At 35.2% G+C, this 24,748-nt stretch overlaps 1 protein-coding gene across 1 annotated transcript; it reads right to left on the minus strand.

Moving 5' to 3' along the window:
• Positions 1–1,295: 1,295 nt before the first annotated feature.
• LOC137923120 (brain-specific homeobox protein homolog) lies at positions 1,296–11,217 on the minus strand. Its single transcript, XM_068766283.1, has 5 exons — positions 10,902–11,217; positions 6,644–6,751; positions 5,669–5,827; positions 2,174–2,232; positions 1,296–1,412 (listed from the first exon to the last, which is right to left on the minus strand). Exons 1-5 carry the CDS (start codon positions 11,215–11,217, stop codon positions 1,296–1,298), a joined length of 759 nt encoding a protein of 252 aa, XP_068622384.1.
• Positions 11,218–24,748: the final 13,531 nt, after the last annotated feature.

The raw sequence follows: 24,748 nt of genomic DNA on the forward strand, positions 1-24,748 counted from the left end.
GCGTTACCTTAAAGATACGAATAAAATTCCCTGGAGGAGCATGATGGAGAGTAATTAAACCTCCTCTATTTATTTCTCCTCCTTACGCTTTTGGAAGTGCTAGTAATATTAACCTTACTAGATAATAGCCGAGTTTCAGTTTCTATCAGGCAACCTAGAATTAGAATGAGGAATGAAAAACAAAAAAAAATATTCTTGGTAATTTTTATTTATTATGTTCAAATTTCTTATATTATACATTTCAACCTAAAAGACATGACTAGAAAACTGACTAGACCGTTGAAGACTAGAAAAGTCACTAGTTTAAATATGTACACAGTAATATCTTAATTATTATTGCACGTAATCCAGTTTTTATTTAATAACACAAGTATGTGCTACTTAATTTTATATTCCCTGATCCAGATGAACAATTTAGTATTTGTTTCTAAATAAACGTGAAGCATCGAACATGTTGTATACAGGATGATTAGTTATAGGTGTAAAAGCTTTAAAGAAATGTAATGGAATAAATGATACTTCAATTTAAAGGTACTTGGACTTCATGTATGACTTGATCAGCAAATAGCACATAACAAATCAAACAGGCTTCTTTTATGGTTACTTTCACAATGTCCTTAATACACACGGGAGAAAATATATTCTATTTGCTCATTTGCTGTCAATTTATGTATCGTACACCTTATACAAAATTCAACGGTTTCAGAAATAATAAATAACGTAATGATAACATATAAGGATAAGCGTTTTTAAAATAAGGATTATTTAAATTAAAAAGTTTTTACATTTTATGCTTGCGGACTTTGTACTACTAGAAGTTATTGACCTTTCGCATTCCAGAAGAAAAAAAATACTTTTATTTCAGGGCGATCGAAAACTTTCAAGCTTTTGCTGATAAATGAGCTTCATATTCACCCTTTTAAAATATATATAACAAATCACCGTGTATAAACAAAATAATGCGAAGTATCAAAACACGACATGCATATCGAATACTTAGCGAAAAGCCCTGCATTGTACGGAGAACTGTAATTTTGGTAACTAGCTTCATATTTAAAAGTGTTTATTTATTATTTATAATACATATCTTAATTTAGACTTTTACCTACAAATTACAAAGAAAATTCTTCCATTTATTAAATACAATGAAACAATAATTCTTAATTTAACTAATTAAACATGACTACTTTTTTTTTATTGTAATTTTAAACAACATGACTTTGACAAGTTTTTAAATTATTTACAGCTAATTTATAAGTGAAGTGAAAATAGTCTACAATGCTATATTTTTAATTTTACGTTCCGCCGTAGTGTTGGGCGTAGTTAGTTTCACCGACGATGTCGATATCGCTGTCGCTGTGCTCGGTTTCTGAATCCGAAGTTTGCGTTGTCGATATTCTAGAATCATCTGTCTGTAAAAAGAACATCTATTTATTACATTTAAAAAGCCTGACTCGGACTGCAATATAATAGCCCTTAACTACTCAAATAATATTCTTTTATTTGCAAGTTTAAGAATAGATCATAGTATGCGTTAACAATTGTAATTTAAGAGGCATTTACACGATTTTTTTTACTAGTGCGCACGTAACAATATTTTTATATAGGAATCAAAAAGTTGTCAAAACGTATTTACTAACTTTATAGAGTTGAAAATCATTTATTATTTCTGTGATACAAAGCATTGACTTCTGGTTCATAGTCATGGATATCATTATATCAGCCGAAGAACATCCTATGCTGTAAGTATGCCTCCCCCATTGGTTTTCAATTGAGCCAGTTCATAGCGACCTGCCTCCAGCATCTTCCTATGATTTTAACAACCACTTTGAGGGTGGACGTCTTGCAATGCGCCTGGAGGTCCGTAGTCTCCTCTTAAGAAGCTTAAGGTCCCGACCTTCTGTTCTCCGCGCTATCTGGCCTTTCCACTGCCGTAGATTACACAAATTAATATAATGGCAAAAATAACGCGTCTGCACCGTGCTAGCGGATGTACACTGACAATTTGCCCTCATGTAAACGCATCTTCATCTCTTTAGTAATTATTGACTGAAAAGGAACATGGTGATCATATGTTCTTACCACAGCTTGATCTTTGAGGAGTGTAATCGTTTTTTTGGCTCAAAATATTATCTTTATGCAGAATGAAAATCGTACTATAAGAAGAATTTACCTTCCGACTATCTCCGGATTGCGCGTGATGTTTTGTGGTGAAGTCCACAGCTGCGGCCCCTGTGATGGAAATACGATGATGGAAATATGATATTATAGAATACAAAAGGCAAAAATTTTCCTTCATAATATTTATAAGCAATTAGAACATAACCACTATAATTTTAAGTATCCCTTTCATAATAACGCAAATGTGTATATCCTAAATAAACTACTCCCTTCTAACGGTCAATACTGCTATGTATTAATGGAAAATCTTTTAAGCTAGGCAAAGACATTCTTCCCCTTGCACGGCGCGGCGTCCATACCTCACCCCACTTTTACCACTCAAAGGAGATTTAATATTTTTCGAAATAAGTTCTTAAACAAAGCCGTTAAAGTTGAATTTAGCTCGGTTATAATTTCAAGACGTCCGTTGCCATAGGAACGAAGATGTCCGCCATCTTGTCGACAAAATCAAATTAAGCGCAACGTCTTGAGTTGTGGCGCGAAAGCGGCGATTCAAAATTCAATTTCCCCGTCTTTGAGGTTTGCTGCTGTCAATTATATGGAAATAGGGCTGTCAGATATTTAGTATTAATTATTTCGTTCAAATTAAATTAAAACAGTGAAACATACATTACATGAAAGTTATAAGTTTCAAATAAAAAAATGTTTTTATAGTATTTTAGATACATCATAAATCACTCATATATTTCGTTGAATATAGAATTATACACAGCTTGCTTGTTCGATGCAAACCTTATTGGTAAACTGATCTGGTTGATCCGCTTTAAATATAGATAGTAATAGATTATAATTACGTTATTCGTAAGCGATTTTAAAATATCTTGATTATTATCTTATCAAATCCGTTCTCATCGGAAACCTATGGTGGGAGCTTCTGCAATGAACGCCCTGCAGATGAAATGATGATGACCGAATTATACCTGTTTTATTGATACCAGGATTCATACGGAGATGCGTATTTAGGATAATGGATACCTTTATAACCTTTTTTAATTTTAACATAGATTAAGTACAATAATAGGTTATGTATTGTAGTAGTGATTTACTTTTTTGTACAGATGAGTTAGAGATACGTCAGTTTTCTTGGTTCTTCTGCTTGTTTGAGGTGGGAGTGAGCAGACCACATCAAGGAAACGTTGTCGAATTGCATCCACAAGTTGGTAGATGCGGCTTAGATACATCCCACTAGGTAGACCGATAACAGTGCAAGACCGGTCTTCGTGGCGGTTGACATGATAAAGACGATAGATGTATTTTAATTATATTATCATTTCTTTGTTTTAGAACCGTTCTATAGCCTCGAATTGAACATCGCATGAATGACTAACGTCTCATTCACTGCTGAGCGTTTAGGCGAAATGATATGATAAGTATATATAAGTATATCCTACGGAACCTCAAATTGCTTCTGGTACTTATTAACTTTTATGCCGAAGACTATCTCACTATCTTATTTTTAAAGGAGTGACGAGAGGAGCTGAATTTATCTTTATCGTTATTCTAGCAGTAGGAAGTACACGGTTGGTACGTATAGGCCCCGCCTATAAATATACAATAAGAGGGGTTGAAAGCGGTCTCCATTTAGCTTTTTCCAAAGACCTTAATATGGTCATCTGTTCACCTTGCAGACGTGTTTAATTCGTATTGATACAGAGTTACGAGTTTGAGTCAGTAATGAAAAGATCTGTTGACGGACGAAGGTAGCCGACATAGCTAGAGAAGGCAAGTTGAGTGTGGCAGTGTGCAAGCCATATAGCGCGCAGAACAAATAAAATGTTGACTCACAAAATGGACGAACGACTTTGTTAAGATTGCCGGAACACGCTGAAAGCAGGCTTTCAACCTATCCTATTAGAAATCTGTGGGGGCGACCTAAGTCAAGCTGGTCGTTCGACGGTTGAAATGATGACAATGTTGAAGTGGAATAACTATAATTAAGTACATATTTAGGAGAGTACATATTTATACCTGCACTTGATGATACGGCACCTTTCCGACAAGTTAATGATAGTCACTTATTAGAATTGTATGTTTCTTAAGATAAATATTATTTATTTGACGGAAAAAAAATTTTTTTCAGCGCTATGGATGAGGATGTATGTGTCACTAAGAAAATAACGTCGGATATTGTGTATTATGATTTGAGATAAACAGAGCAAAGCGGCAATGTTTCCGAATACTTCAAACTTCAAACCGACACTTGTATACAGCGATCGAAGTCTTAACAACTTGCAACTAATAATTGTACCAAAGCTGCAAACTTCCGGAAACTTGTAATTTAATTGTGCGAAACTTGGCTTTCTTGTCCGCGCAACTATGCGATCCCTTGTGCGCGAACTTATCTCGAGTTTAAAGGAACTATTCGTTTAAGAATCGTTATTAAAAATAGCTTTAGTGATTTCGTTTAGATAATGAATTCCTTGATAAATACGTAATTTAATATATAACCAGCAAATTTCGTTTTAACATTAATTAAAAACTGGAAATTTATGATGATCATTAAAATATTAACAAGTCTCTAGTGTATTATGTGTATTTTGGCGAAAATAAAAATAACAACCGTCGCATTTCGAATGGTTGCTAAAAATTTAAGAACCTTGGTGAATTTTTGTTTGACATAAGGTTACTTTTAACTTATTAGTATTTCTGGATGCCGTGAGTTCGGTGGGGGCAGATCAGCAATCAGCAGATCTTCAGCAATCCGACTCAAGATCGCTGAAGATGACCGAACCTTGACTTGATTAACCGCAATTGCCTGGGTAACATTACTGCCATATCGGAAAGCGTTGGTGCCGAAAAAGTTGCGAAAAAATCTCCAGAAGCGCTATATATATTTATAGAAGACCTATCTGGTAAGTGATGGCGTCTCGCGTTCGTTCGCGTGAGGAAGGCGTGATGTATTTCTGGCTGCGTTTATATCAGTTTGTGGTATAAACGTTGTATCATTAGGAAAGTAAAGCGCGTATTTTAAGAATGGTGTGTGGTTTGAATTTTCGCGAAGGAAATCTAGAAAAACTTTCCATCGGAAGCTAAGATGATTTTAGGTAAATAATCTATTAATTACGCTTAAGATATTATATGTACACCACACTACACTGAACTGAAAAGACGGACTGAAAGGACCATGAGGACACTAGACTGAAAAGAACAAGCAGCTGAAAACTGCAAGCGATGGTGCAAAATCATTGCGGACCACGCGAAGCATGTGGTAGACAGCTATATTAATATAATAATGCGGATGAAGTAATAAATTATTATAATTTCTTCTAGGATGAACTTTATTCCAAATAATAACTTGTAATGTTGTTATAATTACATTAATTCAGACGAAATGAAATTTGATACTTGAAAGAGGACATGACCATCTATCATAGAAATTCAAAATGAGGTGATCAGCCAGAAAAAAAACAATAATGTTATATACATACAAGTCCATGTACTTAAAATTTGTACAATTGTTTCTACACATTATTTATCCGTTACAAACCTCTCTGTTGTTGTTGTTTTCTCATCTGCTTCTTGTGCTTCATGCGCCGGTTCTGGAACCAGGTCTTCACTTGCGTTTCGGACAAGTTCAGTGCTCCGGCCAGCTCTACGCGTTCGGGGGTCGACAAATACCGCTGCGATTCGAAGCGTTTTTCTAGGCCTGAACGGTATAGAGCGTTAGGTAATAATCATATGGTGTTATTGCTTTCATAATTAAAGCGTGTTGGAGTTAAAGGTTGTGAATGGTGGCTAACGATCTTGTATCACGAGATCGATCCTCTATATGTGTATATATGTGTATCTATGTGTGTCTATATTTGTATCTGTATTCATTAATTAACGTGAATTACTTATCGCCTTCAAAACATCATCAAATCAGGGTAATCCTATAACTTAATAAAGGTCTGGGCTACTAATCCGCGTTGGTCGTAACTTACAATACGATTCATATATTCTCTATTACAAAATTAACAGTGGTAATATTATAAAGCAGGTAACAATATCACTTAACAATTAACTATTTTCTTTTGTCACTGTTTTATATTCTTTATCTTTACAAAGCCAAGAGGGCGTTCGTAATCAAATGCAACACATCTAAAGACGTAGAACCTCTAATAAGATCTTTGTTTTATTTTTATTAAATAAACATACTATGGAGAAATAACAGCTTTTAATGCACTACATAAAAAAGGTAAGAATTGTTAAATTATTCAACAGATAAAATATGACTGTTAGAAATAGACGTGTCATTACAATAGAATTCCTAAAAGGTGTTACACCGTAATTAATCAAAAATTAAGAATTCAAAAATATCTTAGTAATAATGTATCTCTAAGTAATGTGTACGTACGTAATAAAAGACTAATTCAAGGATTTTGTAAAAAATATACACATTAGGTAACTATAAAATATAATTAAATATTAAAATAAGCTTTGCTATTAGCGTTAATATAGCAATTAACAAAATAGCTCTTACCTGTTAGCTGTGGGTCAGAGAAAACCGTCCTTGCCTTCCTCCGACGGCAGTGCTTGAGAGCGGATAGAGACAACTCCGACGGCGTGAACAGCGCATGGTACGGCACTCCTGCGGGATTAATTTATTCAAAAATTGGTAAACTATTTCAAACCACATTCTTAACACGTTCACTGCGGCTTGAGGCCGATTCAACCTCATGGTAGACTTTGCACTGGTGCGGCGCGTAAAACTCGTGTTTTCTCTCTAGTGCGACGGCTGTTTACACTCAACCGTATGAGATATGACAAAGACAAATATAGCTTTCTTTATGTCTGCGAAGCATTGACTCAATATTGTAAAAAAAATGATTGAAACATGAGGCAGAAAAGGCCTCAACCGCACTACTAGGAAGTTCAGCTTGAGGCTGATTCAACCTCAGCCGCACTAGCTGAAAGTTCTTCAAAATTGGGCCCGCAGTGAACGTGTTAACTGGGAACCCATACAAGGTCAACTTAGACTAAAGAGTTATAAGAGTTTATCATAAAAACCTTGCATGTATTTATGGTCAGAAATACAGTTACGCTTTTTGACACCTGACAGACATTTTACTATTTCCAAAATCAAAATATATCTATTCAAACAGGTATTTACTGTTGCTTTTAAAACGTCGATTATTCTAACATTATAAGTTAAGCTACCACCGGCTCGGAAGGCCGGATGATCTGTTAATAAAAGCTGGCCAAAAACTCCGTTGATCATAACAGAAGTTAATGTTATATATTGTAGTGGTAAGTGCTCACGCAACTGTTTTATTTAATTGACTCTTACTGCTAAACAAATGGCATTTGCATGTTCTTCGGGCGTGAGATGGTAGGGCACAGAGTGCGTCTAGCCTACCTCCTTTTAAAAAGCTAATATTATTATTTTACTAGATTAGAAGGCCGACAAGCTCTTAGATTGCTTCGGTGATCGCTCCATGGAATGACATCATTTAAGGGCCCCCGCAAGAGGACCTCGGCATGGGCTGTTACTCTTCGATATTATCCGCTTATCATTCCGATACAGGGGCGCCAGTAAGGGCCGGAGTAGCAACTGTTTACTATTTTAATATGACACTGTAGTGATGTCTTTTACTTATCAGGAATGAGGAGATCCGTAAATCATAAAAAGCCTAGTGACATGTTGAAGTGCTAGTAAACAGGTCACATAGCGCAGAGAACAAATGGGGTTTTAAGTTTCTGGGGTAGAGACCACGGAACGGCAAACGCGTCTTCTGACTGACAGTCGATCTTGTTAAAGTTATTAAAAATGCTGAATACAGGTAGATTTCAACCAACTCTGTTGCAATTCTATGAGAGAGGCTTATTTTTGGAAGAACGGTGGACAAAAGACGTTTTGTGACTTTACAATGTTGATTTCGATTGGTAGTAATAAATTATCAGTTATTACTGCTCGAAGCTGTTGCAGTTTACTTTTATAATAAAATCTTCATGACTCTGAGATTGGATAATTTAGAGTTAATGAAGAATGTCTCCTACTAAAAACGGAGTCATTGAATATTGATCCTGACCTTTTGCTACAATGACTCCAAATAGTGACTGCAGAGAAACGGAGAAGCTTAAAAATATTTCAAATACCTTTGGAAAAATATCTTTGCAATAAGTAAGAAAAGGACCAATATTTAGCCACTTCGCGCAGAGGTTTGACTCTGTGTTTGGCACTAATCTGTGTAACATAACTCCTGAAGATACCCCGTGAAGGAGTGAAACACGTGTTGAGTTATTTGGCGGTGGCAGTTGTGTGATTCGCATTGTTTGCCGCATACGCATTTATCAGCGGGCTGGCGGGCGGTGCACTTTGTTGCACGACTACTACTGCATTTGCGGAAGTGGCTAAATATTGGTCTTTTTCTTACTTAGGATGGACTTCCGCAAGGTGACACCTGATTCCATTAAATATCTTTGCAATAATTTATAATTAGTGGAGTTGATAGAACTGTCTATTAATTGGACACACTATAATTTTATAAAATGATACACTAAGTGTACGTATTATACTATATAAAATATACAAGCAATGTGTTTTACAGGTGATATTTTAAAGCATCGAAACGTGGTCTTTGTAGTCTTATAGGCAAACTCACAGTCCCTCTACGAGCCATGGAAAGGGCTACGCTCGAGATTTCTCTTAAAGATGTGGAAATCCGTAGATAATTGAAAGTAATATAGACATAGCAGGCAGGCAATTTGAAGTGGCAATGTGCACACCACATTTATTTATTTTATTTAGAAAACAAACAAGTGTACAGAGAGATTACAAGTAGAATTTACGTAGCTATGGTTAATTTTTTTTATTATTCTGAGGTGCCACAACGTTGTCACAGAGTACTTAAAATATTTCACAGTGTAATTTATAAGTATCCCAAAATTTGCGATAACTGGATTCAGGCGTTATTTTGCGGAAGTCCATCCTAAGTAAGAAAAGGACCAACATATAGCTAATTCCGCCATGCCGCAGTAGTCGTGCAACAAAGCTTTATTTATTATACTTTATTGCACGACTATTACTGCATGGCGGAAGTAGCTATTATATATTGGTCCTTTTCTTACTAAAAAAACATTGTGTCATTTTTGATACACTATTCAAACATTGCGAATATGTTGTATAGCAAGCAAAACATTTAGCCGCCGAGGCTTTAATATTCTGGAGCCTAAACCACGGATTGGCAAGTGCGGCGTAGGACATCCATCCGCAATGCAGACAGGTAGCCTTGTTTAGATTTTGGTTCGAAAAATTGCTCATCTGAATTGACAGTGAGCGAAGCAAGAATGAAGACCACGTGCTGGTAGGCTATATTCGATTTTTGCTGCGCGCTGTTAACGAGTTGGTAGACGCGGCGCGGTTAGGCTCCCCACTAGGTAGACCGAGGACTTATTCAAGGTCAAGGGAAGTTGAAGGATGTGGGCAGCGTAGTACCGGTCATCGTGAAGATCTTTTGGGAAGGTCTATGCTCTGCAATAGACGTCCAACGGCTGAACAATAAGAAGTTCATCGGAAGACCCTGGATGGTGGCTTATAACCCGTCTTATTATATCCACGCAGAAGGTCTAAGTCCAACTGCGAACGTACTACGGCTGCATTAATGATAATAACGATGATACACAAAGTATATAACATGTGTACCAGCTATGTAATATGGGCTACAGGTTCAATCCGTAAGTATTATCAATTTTTATTTCCTTTTAGGTTATTTAATATATTATTAATTTTATTCGCGAATTGTAGGCGCTAGATGCGGGCAGTGCAAGATCGGTCAGTGTGGCGTTCTTTTGGGGCCGCCTTTTCCTTGCAGTGGGCGTCTATAGGCTATGATGACATGACGATAAATTGTGTTCTAATGAGACAATAAAAGTTTTTAACCGTGTTACTAGTTTATTTTGCTATAACTGTTTATTGAAAGGCAAATCAATTAAGAAAACTATATTATTTCTAGATTAAATAATAATTTTAAAAGCGTTTTTGTGAGCGTTTTTCCACTAGAACGTTCCGGCCGCAACAAAGGAGGTTACATGTGAGGATATATACTTTATTTACATCAAAAATACTTCATAAAATCATTTTTATCTACTGCTGTATTAGTTTCTCTTTTCAATAACAAAAGAATATACAGAGATATATCTAAAATAAGTTTCAAAAACTCGTAAACATGTAAAGCGCTATTGTTAAAAATAAAGTCATTTTTAAATAAAGTTCTCGATTTTAAAACTATATTTTCACAGCAAGAGAGATACTAAAACCAAAAACGACGGGAAAGTAAAACGAAATAGAAAAATAATGTAGTATTTTTTTAAAAATTAGAATGCTTCTTCTTTGTCTCTTATTATATTTTGAAAACAAGTATTAGTCTTCAATATAACTTAATTTTAACATTAATTCTTGAAATTTTCTTAATAGCACTTTCTAAAAAAGCTTTTGTAATGTCTACGTATGCTCTACTGTTGTGATCTTTATCTGGATACTTAATTAAATGCATTGCTTTATGTAATTGTAATAAAAATTTTATTTCTGAATTTCTTTTACAGTAAAATATATTACACATGTTCACCTATCTATATATGACGTTATTAATATATATAACTGCCGTTAGAGACGGACTCATATGTTTATGACTTATGACATGTAGATTGGTTGAAGTAAAATAAAAATTTACAATAGTGATGAACAGTTTTCGGATTTATAAAGTTTAATTTTAAAGGAAAAGCTCTGTATTATTTCTTACCTTGTGATAGAAAATAAGGAGTCTCAACAGATTTGTAGGTATTCGGCGTGTGTAGGTATGCGCCTAAAGCTCCCATAGCCACGTGCAAATATGACCCCTCCCTACCCGGCACATGCGGTCTCACCTCTCCCGGTACAGGGAAAAAGGCTTTCGGTTCAGGCCTATCGTAATCAAACCTTCTCGTGTCTGGAATTGGCTGTTTAAAACTGCGACTCTGACCTCTATATAAAATGTCTTCGATTAAAAACGAAGTTTTTGAATTTTGTTCCTGGCGGTTTGAATCTATTGGGGAGTCGCTCCTTGTCTCTTGCTCCATTCTTCTTGTTTTTAATTTTTGATTTTGTATATCATTTTATATTAACACTTCCAATAAACCCTAATAATAAGCTTCAGCACGATTTAACCACATTAGATTTGTTTTCTTCGATTTTTAATAACAAAACGTTTATACCTATTTTTTTAGATCGAATAATTCGAAATTCAAAAAAATACTCGCTAATACCTCCTTGTTATTGATTTAAAATAAAAGCGCGCGAACTTAAAAAGCTTTAATTAATGACGGACATTCGCGTCTCCGGCGGATTATGGGAGCAATAATAATTACGTGTAATTGTCAGTTTGCTCGTTGTTTTGAGGAAACGAGGCGATTTCGTCCGCGGGCCGAGGTAAACTGTCGCGTTCGGGTTGGAACGGGAGTGACGGAGGGTGGCGCCAGCGAGAGAGGGATGGGGTAGCTCCGGTCCTCTTAGGGGTGTCTATGAGATGTTTAGGCGAAGTGTGAAGTTAATTTTATCCCTCCTGTTTGCTTTTCCGTATATTTTGTAACCGTTGAATGAATCTTATCGTTTCTGTTATTTATTAGTATATGTTATCGATAATAAATATATAAAGGGGGCAATGTATTGCGTAATTTTCAGCCAAAGCTTTAATACTATTTTAAACTTATTTCTAATTTCCATGTAAAAAGTGATCCGTCTGAAATATGTATTTTTATGGGAATGCCATAATTAGCCAATCGCATTCCAACGAAACTTCTAAATTTCTGATTGTGTTCTAAATTTCTAATTTGACTATCTAGAAATATAAATTTTGTAAACGATTTTTTTTAAAATTTTATCATTACCGTGCTTATTTTTAACATAAAGATGTATAAAAATAGATGTTACATAAAATCAATTATGGTTCAAATAGTTTGTAATTTGATGTACTTTATCCAACAGATTAAACACATGAACATGACATTCTCGTGATAAATAATTCATCAATATAATAACATAGTATGGATAGACCTCCAGGATATTTTAATACTTATTCTTTTTTTTATCAGTTGCATACATACAGATAAAAATTAATAACAGTTAATTATACGAATGTTGATGAAACGCCAATGGGCCGGTCAGATGGCGCGCAGAACAGATGGTTGATAGGACCTTAAGGTTCTGGAGTGAAGAACACGAACCTGTAAGCGTAGCATAGCACGTCCAGAAGATGGAGGGCAGAAGAGTATGTCAAAGTCCTCCGAAGAGACTGGATACAGGTCGCTTTCAACAGGTCCTGTATGGACATCCTGCAGCTGAAATAATAATCATGATGATAGTGATGAAGTAATTGTTAAATATATGTGATGACAACATTCTACATCGTTCACTATATACGAAGGTCGAATCGAATATGTGTTTTTATAAATCTGTAGCATTTTTACGTTCGACTACAATTGGATACGTAAATTATATCGCATCATTCCTACACGGAGTAACGTATTTCAATATCGTTAAGGTTAGGTCACACACAGATTTTATTTATAAAAATAAATATATTAATTTATAGCACGAATACAATATCTATTTTGTTAATTTACTCAAATTATTATTCACCTTTGATTATTTACAATGACGTTATGAGAATGCCAGAAAGAGAATTCTATAGAAACTAGATCAGATCTAACTCCTCCTTACATCATCTTCCAGCTTTAAGCTACGAGGGTATCTGATAAGAACCCATATAAAATTCAAAAGCATTTTTTAATTGTAACATGCAATGTTTTCAATAAAGTAGAAGAGGAATGGTAGCTCAGCGGTAGAGGAATGAGACTTGCGATCGCAGGCCACAGGTTCGTATCCCGAGATATTACATAATTCATCACAAACAACTTTATAGATGGGCAGCAGCGTACCAGAATACCACTCTGCAGTCGTCGACGTACTTGCTAAGCGAGGCGATCCCAGTATAGCCCCCATAGATATCATGGGCATATGCCTTGCAGTGGGCCTTTATGAGTTGCGAGGACTAGTAGAACCATTCATTTCCGAGGTCTATTGTCACTTAAAAATTCCTTCACACGATTTTTTTAAGATTTCTGGTATAATAAACTTACATTTAAGTACGTGAACTTCTCTCTTGGAAAAGAACAGTATCTTCATATTGCCATCGCGAGAATAGACAAGAATAGTGAAAAAAATGTATGGGAAACAAAATATTGTCTTTATATTCGTCATTATGGGACAAAAATTTTACAGTTTGCAATAGTCATTAACTGAAAAAATTGCGTTCTGACGTTATCCAAAGTCTAAAGTACAAATCTACAAATAAAATAAATAGATACGATGTTGCGTAAAGAATGTAGTAAACAACTAATACATACATGTATATCTGAAAACAGAAGGAGGACTGTATATATAAAAAAATAATTTACATTCGCAAATACATTTTCTCTTCTTCTTTTTAGCCGATAGACGCCCTCTTTTGGCATAGTCCTCTCCCTAATGATCGCTACTATGATCGGTCCTATGCTGTCGGTCTACCTAGTACTGGGCCTACTAACGCCGCGTCTACCAGCTTGTGGTCGCCACTCGAGAACCTTTCGCCCCCAACCCCCGGCAGCTGCATGAGCGATGTGCCCCTCCCACTGCCATTGAGACGAGCAATTCTTCGAGCTATGTCCATGGCTTTGGTTGTTCAGCGGATCTGGTCATTTATGATTCGATCTCACAGCGAAACTCCGAGCATAGCCGGAGCCGGAGTCGTTATGAAGCTCATCATAAGCGACCACGTCTCAAATCTGTATATCATCGTTACCTGATGCTGCAGTATTTTAGTCGAGAAGATGTTTCGGACCTTCCCGGACGGTGCCGATACGAATTAAATTTAACGAGTGAACTCTTTCTATATATTAAACTAACCAACTGCATATTTTGTCCCAACTATATAAAAACGTCTATAACTTACAGCGTAGCAGCTTCAACGGTTACTCGAAGGAGAAAATAGGAAACAAAGATAACCTTTCTGTATAAAGAGTAATATATGAAAAGTCTTCCTACTCATACATTTTTTCCTAGATACTCTTAATCTACAGTTTGTTTTTAATAAGTGTCGTACATTTTGTAGAAAGACATTCCAGGACTTTATTGCCCGTATGTTGGGAAAGATTGATATTTAAAAAATTGTATAAGAGAATGTGCCATAAAGGAAGTCAAGATAAATGAATAGAAGACTGAAATTACAAAACATTTTTTATTGTACATGATACGGGCGTAGCGACTTAACATTATTCGGCTGATTTCAGATGAACTATTTACTAAAAATAATCAAATGGAACTAGTGTTATTATTAATTTTTACACGTTTTAATAAATTATTGTATGTATTCAAAGACAATTATGGCAATTTATTCAGTTCATTAAAAATACAAGATAACGGTAGTCAAATATCACAGAATATGATTCCAATTTCAGTTGAAATTATTATTTCAAATAATGGAAGATAACCAGAGTTCTTTATCATTTATCTTGTTTTAATTGGTTCGCTATATTTTAATGTTTTCTTGAAATACATTCATGTTATATCAATTCTGTTTTTAATATTGATATATTGGGATTTTAAATTGAAATAAGTTTAATTGTAAACTTAACAGAAAAAAGTTGCTTATCTTTGATGAACTAATTATTAAATATTAGTGAAACTGACTAGTAAAATTGTTAATTTAAATCAGTTTTATGACTGTTATATTTATTTATTCTGAGTACAGTTCATACATAGCATAATGTAAACATTAATAGGTAACGCTAATAATAATTAGAATTAAATAACAATGGTATTGGTATTATAGGTAATGGTAACTTAAAAGAAATAAGAGGAAATAGGATATTGCATTACGAAAGTGTGTATGAAACGTGAATGTTGAGTGATTACAGTTATATTTAATATAAAATATATATCATATAAGTTAAAGGTGACATGCATAAACAAATTATTTTTAGATGTTATTTTATTTATTTATATTTTAACGATGTAGAGGATCTGCGTTAGGTAGAACGACGACATGCGCGACCTTGACAACGCATGCAGGCAGAGTCGCATGCAGGCAGCGTCGCATGCAGGCAACGTCGCATGCAGGCAGCGTTGCATACAGGCAGCGTTGCATACAGGCAGCGTTGCATACAGGCAGCGTTGCATACAGGCAGCGTTGCATACAGGCAGCGTTGCATACAGGCAGCGTTGCATACAGGCAGCGTTGCATACAGGCAGCGTTGCATACAGGCAGCGTTGCATACAGGCAGCGTTGCATACAGGCAGCGTTGCATGCAGGCAGCGTTGCATGCAGGCAGCGTAAGGTCGGTCATCGTGGCGATTTTTGGGAGAATCCTATGCCTTATAGTAAGCGTCTATCAGCGGACATGGTGATGATGATGTATGACTTCGAAGGTGTGACTCAGAAGTAGGTTTAAGAGATGATATTTTCTCAACAGTGTGCCTGCAGTCTAAGGGAGCGGTATACCTGTACATATTGCGCGGCAGATGGAGGCTTGAATTACAGTAAGACGACGTAACCCGCTCGCCGACGGATGATCCCGCGCAAAGCGGCGCCGCGTACGGTCAACACTTCTTGATACTTTAATTATTTACTTAACTTTAGAAATTGATTTAAAGATTCATCGTCATCATTTCCCTCTTAACGTTTACTGCTAGATATCAGCCTTCGCCAAAGTCTTCTAACAGGATCACTTGGCAGCATCCAGCGTCCTCTGACGACCGTAATAAGGTCGTCTGCCCACCTTGTGGTTGGATGTCCTGCGCTTACCGCTCTGTCGCCATTTTCTTAAAGATCGGCTATTTAAAACTGATGCACCAATATTCTAAGTAAGAAAGGACCAATATTTAGCAACTTCCGCAACAAAGTGCACCGCTCGCCAGCCCGCTGATAAATGCGTATGCGGCAAACAATGCTAATTACACAACTGCCACCGTAAAATTATTGCGCATTTTGTTTCACGACTACCACTGCATATGCGGAAGTGGCTAAATATTGGTCCTTTTTATTTAGTATGGACGTCCGCAAGGTAACGCCTAATTCCATTAAATATTTAAGCACCAATATTCTTTCTTTCCAAACTAGTGAAAATATATTTAAGACAAAGTGCGGTGTCCCACAACTGCCATGAAATATTATAATTTCTTAAATGCGTATCGATGAAATATATTTTCATATTCATATCTAAAATAAAATTTATTTAAGTACATTAAAAGATGCCGTATGAATGTTGGTTCTGTTATGTGTTCCTTTATAGGTGATACAACATTAAAAATCTATTATATACAACATTAAAGAAAGAAAATTCAGGCCACATAAAAAAGGAAGTGATCGCATGTAAGAGGAAATATCTGGCTTAATTGGACACCAAAACAGTTCCAAATTTGAAAATAATTGCTTCGGCGCGCAATCTTTTTCAAGACTGTGCGCTTAAAAATACTCAATATTAAAAATATTGCGATATGTACATATATATGTATCTCAATATTCCTTCTCCTTGCTGATTAGAGCATGAAACGCAAATGAAGCGATCATGCGGTTGATACAGGGTTACTTATTGCACGTACAATATGGATACCAAAAAATATTTTAAAGTTTGACAAATTAGTCAATATCGATAATAAATGAAATTCATTTTGAGTTAGGATGATTCCGTATGTATTTGGTCTTGTACAAGGATTGAGTATTTATTTCTGTATTTAATTCATTCGATCAATGAATAATTTGTCTGGAACACAGTTTTCTCCTTTACGGTGCCTTGGCTAAATTTCAGATGTAGACATGCTATTCGACTTAAAGGTTTTATGTGTTTTAAGATAGTTTCTAAGTCCTAAAAGTTTTTTAAGAAACTTCTCAGCCTTGTACACCGCCGGCGATCAGCAAGTATGTCAATTTTTTACAGGTTTCATATTGGTGAATGCGCTGCAGAGCTTCACCATCTTATCCTTCCATCTCCGTTTTTCTAAAGGACGAGTAGGAAGCAAGCACTTACAGCTTACTTATAAGCACTTACAATTTGTAGTTTCCTTGGAAGTTACCAGGCGTTTGTACCGGAGTATGAAACGATCTGCGGGCTTCCTTATGTTCCGAGAAAAATAACCTAGGTCTCTTCAGGTCAGAGTAAAAAGATACCTGATGAGTCTCGTGTTTTATCTTCGACCACGTCGTCGCTTTCCATCGGGTGAGTTGGTGTCAAACGCAGACAAGTATTCGTAAAAAAAAGAATACTACTTTTGTATTATAATGCATACTTTAAACAATAACAGCTTTAGCATTATTGCTGAATAGGTATCGCCATTTTATATACATATTTCATTTTCAAACGCAGCGTGAGACGTCCACGCGCAAGGTTGATACGACCTTGTTAAAGTCTTCGGAAGAATATGAATGCGCTTCTTATCAATTCTATTGGAAATTTAAGAAACAGGCTCAGTAACAATGAAAAAATGCGACAAAAACCATACATACCTCTACTTAAATGTACATCTAGTTGTATATAGATGTGCATATATATTACATATTCATACTAAATACGTAAATATTATTACAATATAAATACATTGAAGTATGGTAATAGTAAAACAAATTTAAAATTTATGAAACTATATACATAAAGAAGCAATAAATCAAAAATATCATATAAACTTGGATCAACTTTACGCTTCTTTAAAAGATTAAACAGGAAAATCGTAGAATTAAAATCATTAACGATGTAATTATTCAATAAAGTTTGCTTTTGATATCCGTTGTATAATTGTTTATTTCGTCCTCGTCGTTTCAGCTTATAGAAGCCCACAGCAAGGCATAAACCTCCACCAAAGATATCTATGGGGTGTTGTACCGTAATAGCCATGCTTGGCAGTCGGGCTAGCGATCGCAGTGTTGTGGTATAGTACGGAGAGGACGCTGCAGCTCATCTTCTGGAAACTTGTGTGAAGATTTTATGTAAGATTGTACACGAGAAATCAAACCCGGGACCTATGATCGTAAGGCTTAGAACTCTACCGCTGAGCTACCACTGACTAATAAACATTCTTAATTACGCTGAATAAATTGTCACATAATACAATTATTCACACAGTTTTTTTGTGTGTGATTGCCTTCAAATAAACTTAATGAATCCTTTTAGAGACGTCAACGTTTGTTTAATAAAAGCAAAATATCAAAATACATGAGTCCGTTATCCCTGAACGATCCAACCCCCTGATAACTCACCCTAATCCGGTGGCGGGGCGTGGAGAACCAGCGGCGGCCAATGGCGGGTCGCGTCGCGCGCCCCCGCGATCCCTCAACCAATAGCGCTTCACCAATTAGAGATCAAAAGCTCACAGATTTGGGGTCACTTTCCACCGTTTGCCGTTTTGTTAGCGCAGTTTATTTTAGACTAAAGCTATGTCGAGATGGATCGATTAATATTCTATAGTCTCGAGAATAAATAACTAATCATATAATATTTGATTTAACAAGGGTATTCTTGTTTAATTACATACAGGGTGTTTTGTTATAGATATTAAAGCTTTAAAGCTCTTTGCCGACGAATTAGCGTTACCTTCGCCGCTTTAAACCGTTTATTAAATATATTACTAAAATTTTGGTCGCTCGAGATATTGCTAAGCAATGGTATCCCAGCGGTAGAGCACTGAGACTTGCGATCGCACTTCGCGAATTCGAGTCTCGGCATACAGTATTACTTTGTTAATTAATTATATAGGATATCTGCTCACAAACAAATTTCTAACGGTGCCCCTTCATTGGAACAGCCTCTTTTGTACCTTATATCACATTGAGATTACCAACCCGCCTGCCAAGCGTGGCGATTATGGTATATACCTCCATTGATATCTTTAAGGGAGGTCTATACCTTGCAGTGTGTGTCTATGGGTTGAAACGCCGACGACGATGATTTCATATTCCTGCAATGTATCTAATGTGTATCCACCTTGATAATTGCGATATATTTTTGTAGTTTTTCATAATTTTAATTTATATTATATAATTATTATCTATTATGTACGTAAAATTCTTAAATGAATACATTTTTATTTTGTTGTAAGATACTATTACAGGAAATCTCACATGAATATATTAGTTTAAGAAAAAAAATCGAAACAACTCTTGTGCAGCACCGCCTATGTGTATATCACAGCGTTTCAAGATTTTACGCTTTATAATTTACTAATTTTGTTACCTACACCACCCGAGCACCAAGAAAAGTTTGCGGAAGTGATCTACCGTGTTATTTATTGAATTATATTTCTGTGTTAAAAGATATATTACTTTATGATGAATGTAAATGTTATTAATATGAAAAAAACTAATGATCAATTTATAAGGGTCAGTGGGCAAGCCAGATAACGAGATGGCCGTTGGGTTCTTAAGGTTCTGCAGTGGAGACCACGACTTAGAAAGCGCTAAGGTCGTTCATCTCAAGGCGAACAGACGAAGTTTTTAAGTTAGTTGGAAGACGCTGAAGATCGCTTCCAATCAGTCCTATTGGAGATCTATGGTGAAGGCTTTTGTTCAACAATGTATCCACTGCTTAATTTCAGCCGGAGGGCATCTTCTTCGAAAAAACTGGTTGTGTATTTAAAAGTAATTAAAAGGATTTCTAAAGCACTGTTTTGTTTAAAACAGGTCTACTCTAAAGAATAATTACGCAGCTTAATTAAAATTCGTTGGAAACGAAAGTGGCCGGTTTTAATAATTATATAATAAAAGGTGTCGGCTTATCAACCGTCTCTCTGTTTTCTTTTGTCTGTTCCGTAGAATATTTTCTTCAGGTTTAAATTTATTACTTAAAGTACAGAATGTACACAAAAGCAATATAATTTGTAAAAAGATTTTCCGAAATTTTAATGCAGACTTTCTACTGTAAGAAGATACCAACCAGCCTGTCAAATTTCAATAGAGTGATTACGTTATACAGAATGATCGGAAATAGGTTTAAAAGATATAAAGTTTTTTGCTAACAAATGAGCAATAGAATTCTCCGCTTCAAGCCATTTACATCTATAACCAATTAACCTGTATATGTCAAAATTCCAAATAGTATAACAAATTGTGTTCGACTAATAATAATAATAATTAACCTGAATAAAATTGTTTTTACAATGAAATAGCGTAAATCATTTTCTCATAATACTTAGATAATATAATATAATACTTGACTCCTATGAAAGCAAATATTAAAAATGTTTACTGGTCATATGTGATTTATGTTACAGTGTTATTTGCTTACTTTATTTTTACGTTAATACATTTAATTTTTTTTAGTTATTGTCTGCCATCGGATTGCATGGCCCAATTTTTGTAAAATAAAATATCTCATATCAATGTCTGTGCCAATATATAAAATATACTCTGTGTTCTCCGTGAAGTTATTACAACCTTGAAATATGTACATAATGAAATCAATGATGTATTTAATAAAGTTCCTTGTCGTAGGAAGGCACTGGATACATGCCATGCAACCTGTTACAGGAAAATTTATGAAGAAGGTTCATGCCCAGCTGTGGACGATCGACGACTGGCAATTAATGATGAATTTTCAACTCCTTTCACCTATAAAAAAAACATAAAAACTGCCCTTTAAAGTAAACTACCCTTTATTAGTACTTTTACCTTTTCGATTCTATGGTTGTCTGTAAGAGATTGCCTTGTGTGATAAGACCGCCCATTGTACTTTTTTGTATATTATTGTATAACTTATTGAATGTATCTTTACAATAAAGAATATTAAATAAAAAAAACCGTTTTAACAGTTTATCTAGAAAATCTATTTAAGAAAAAACAAATGATTATCCCATTTAGTGCAAAGGCGTTCGGATACGCCGGCATACGATCCAGTAGTTACACTTTAACGCCGCCGCCGTAGTTAGCGGGAGTCTGGGACAAGATGACAGCTGTCAGCGAGATAAGTCACAGACTCATTAGCGGGATAGACGTTGAGAGAAGACGCGGCGGAGTCCCTGCAATTAACTAGAAATGTTGTTCGAGGGAAAACTAACGCTTACATTTCACACGAAATGATACTTTAAACTGTTTTTTTTAACACTTATTTTTACCAGTCAACGGTAGCATAACACAATTTTTTTTGTTAGAAATGTATAATGATGTATTTTATGTAAGTACACATAATACAGCACAGCCAGCTCTTTTAGCCTGTGTTAGTTATTTTTTCAGCATTATGTCCTATGAATTATTTTTGTAAGATAACAAGGCTGATATAGAAACACAACGGATGACTCTACCACAAAAATTGCCGGCAACAAGTCTCTTGAGTTGTTCGTAAAATTTATTGAAATTAGAATACAACTCTTGCGAATTTTGCTGAAGAAAAAATTATCACAAAACATAGTAGTATGTGATAGTATATGATAATCTGCGGTAGCCCAGCAATAGAAACATCGAAAGATTCTGGTGATACCGTCTTATGTAATCTACACTGTGTGCATTAAATATATAGGGTTGCCACTGCTCACAAACCAGTTGCCAGAGGATGGCCAGCAACGTCATCTGTGTTCTATATTACCACTCTGTGATCGTCGTCTCGACTGCCAAGCTTGGCAATTCTATTATATCACCCTATAGAATACTTTGGGACACCTACGCCTTTCCGTGGCTGTCTATTTTTGTTTTTTTTTTATCTGGCCTCCGTTATTACGGGCCCGTCTTTCCCCTATCTTGTGGAAAGACAGGGTCATTTCTTTTCATTAAATAATTTTTTCACATCTTATTTTATTTCCGCACTCTACATCCATTTATATTAAATTCTTTCATTCTTTTTCTTACTTTCCATATTTCGTCTGTCTTACCCTTTCATTCTATTTCCCTCTTTTCCGATTTTTTTCTTCCGTCACTTAATTCCATGGTTTTACATTTTTTCTTTTTCTTAATTTATTTTATAAAATTTTGTTTTACAGTTATCATTTATTTACTATTATTTTTATTTGGTTTTACAATTTTTCTCAAGTCTTATTTCGTTTTATTATTTCTTTTAAAAAATTTCTACATAGTTTTAGGAATATAAGTCCCGTATCTTCATCTCTTATTAGTAAAGCCATTGCTTCTTCGTCAACTTTCATACCTAATCGGCATTGGGAGTCGACCCGGAGGCGTCTATAGATTGAAACGCCGATGTATATGTTAATCTAGGCTATGTATATAAGAATACTATAATATATAAGAGAAATATCTATGTACATAAGGCTAGTACTAGAAATAAAAATCCACCTATTACACCTTTGTCTGGGCTTCGTGTTTAACTATGTGCTGTATTACAATACTAATATGTAAAGCCTTTAAATAATCATGTAAAAAATTCTTTATATAGTATGAAGGATTTTAAAGTGATAATAAAGACTGAAAATTACCTGCTGTTATACTGTATTAGGGATATTATTAAAGTGACCACAAGAAAAAGGACCCTCTTTAGTTTGTTGTGGGTTCTACTCAGATCAACTCGTAGCTTTAGGTTAAAGGATGTCTTTATAGTGGAGGTCAATCCGATTCCAGTTTCTGTCAAATTCGACTATACAACGTTTTTCTCATGACGTACACAAATGGTCACTATCGTCAACAGTTCAGACCATAGACGCACTCTGCAAGGCAAAGCGTCCCTTCCTCCTCCCTCCAAAGATATCTATGAGGAGAATACACTAAAATTGCCACGATTTGCATCCGGGATGACAGTCGCAGTGTGGTATAATGCTGTTGCCAATCCTCAGGATTTTGTTTTGTGAGCAGTAGCAATTCTAAATAATTAAAATAGAGTGGATTATATAACATTGTATCGCGGAAATCGAACCCGCTACATGCAAATGTTTATATCAAATTATCTTAATTAGATAATAATATAAAGAAATGAAAATGGAAAATGCCTTATCTACCTCTGACGTATAAGCCAATCACATAGTAAAAATTAGAAAATCTTTAGTCATTATTAGGAAAAACATTGTTGATAATCTATTTTTCAAAATTAATACACATTGTGTCATCTTGGACTTAAGATATACATTGTTTCATACCATATTTACTATGTTACTTTTAATAATTTCCTAGGTAATCATTTTTGGAGAATTTAAATATTTAAAAAAATGCACGTATTATTTTATGGTTAAATAAGTAATTAATCAATTCGAATTATTAAAATGATTCGTGTGATAGTTAAAAAAAAAACATGACCGTAGTCACTTGAGCGCTCCGCCGAAGGACCATCACTACACTTAACTATTACTAATTAGTGTTGTGTTCGCACGGTTAACCCAAAGCAGCGGTCGACTGATTATCGATACAACACGTACGATTTAGTGTTGTGTCAACACCCGCCTCTGAACGAAGGGGTGGATGCTACATTGACAATCGTGGTACTGGAAAAGCCCAAATATAATATATTTAGATACATTAACAAAGTAATTTGTTAACATAAAACGTATATTTAGACATAAGTAAAAATTGATTAATAATATTGTATGAACATTTCAGCTCTAGAGGGCTACGCTCGAAATTTTACTACAAGATTGAATCAGGAATAAATAAATCCGTAGTAAAGTAATCGATAAATCCCAGTGGATTATTAAAATTAAGTAGCTATAAGCAGGTCATATAACTTGCAACACAGATGGTTGCTATAGTTTAAAGGTTTTGAAATGGAGACCACAGAACTGCAAGCGCAGCGTAAGATGTCTACCTACAAAGTGGACATATGACATGGTCTTTGTTAAGATCGTGGGAAAACGGTGCAGACTGCCTCCAGCTGCTATATTTAAAATCTATAGGGAGACCCAGCCGTGGACATCTTACTGCTAAAATGATTATAATATATTAGGGGTACGAGAAAGTAAATTCGTTTCTGCGCATGTCTATATTTGATTGTCATTTGGTAGCTCATTGCGTATTTGGAATACGTTGTAAACTAGATGGCAAAAGGTTGTTGATAACGAAGGCGAATATGTTGTTGATTAGACATAACAACTTGTTAAAAATGTAACCGTGTGAACTTAACTTGAGGAAGCGACATTAAGTTAGTTAGATAGTTAAGTTGGATAGCTACTTCTATGGCTCCATTAGTTTTGCTCTAAATATATTTAAAATATAAAAAAACTATCACATCTAGCATTAGTATATTGTACGTGGTGTAGGTGCGGCTGTCTCACGGGCGCATTATGCCACGGTGCAGCGGACGTCGAGAAACGACACGATAATACTCAAAGCTCTCCAGTTCCACAGATGGAGATAGCGTTTGTGGCCTTACAACACAGAGCAATACAAGCAACAAAGTTTAAACATTTATCATCATACAATCAAACCAGTATTTAAATATGGGTGATAAATTTGGGGTATCATTTTGTGAAGGATTTGACTGATGGTTTAGCTTCTGAACACTCACGACTACTAGAATCCTGAAGAGTGGTGTCTGCAGAGTGTGAAGAAAACTTTCAATCAGGTGAGCAATATATTTCGATATATTTTGGTATATAACATATTAACGGCAATACTTTCACACCTTTTAGATGCTTAAACAATTTTATGTACCACATAAC

The sequence above is a fragment of the Battus philenor genome, unplaced genomic scaffold (assembly GCF_028537555.1).
Source record: "Battus philenor isolate CCGP_79_NKW_IND1 unplaced genomic scaffold, ilBatPhil1.0.hap1 SCAF_20, whole genome shotgun sequence".
In the NCBI taxonomy this organism is placed as follows: Eukaryota; Metazoa; Arthropoda; class Insecta; order Lepidoptera; family Papilionidae; genus Battus; species Battus philenor.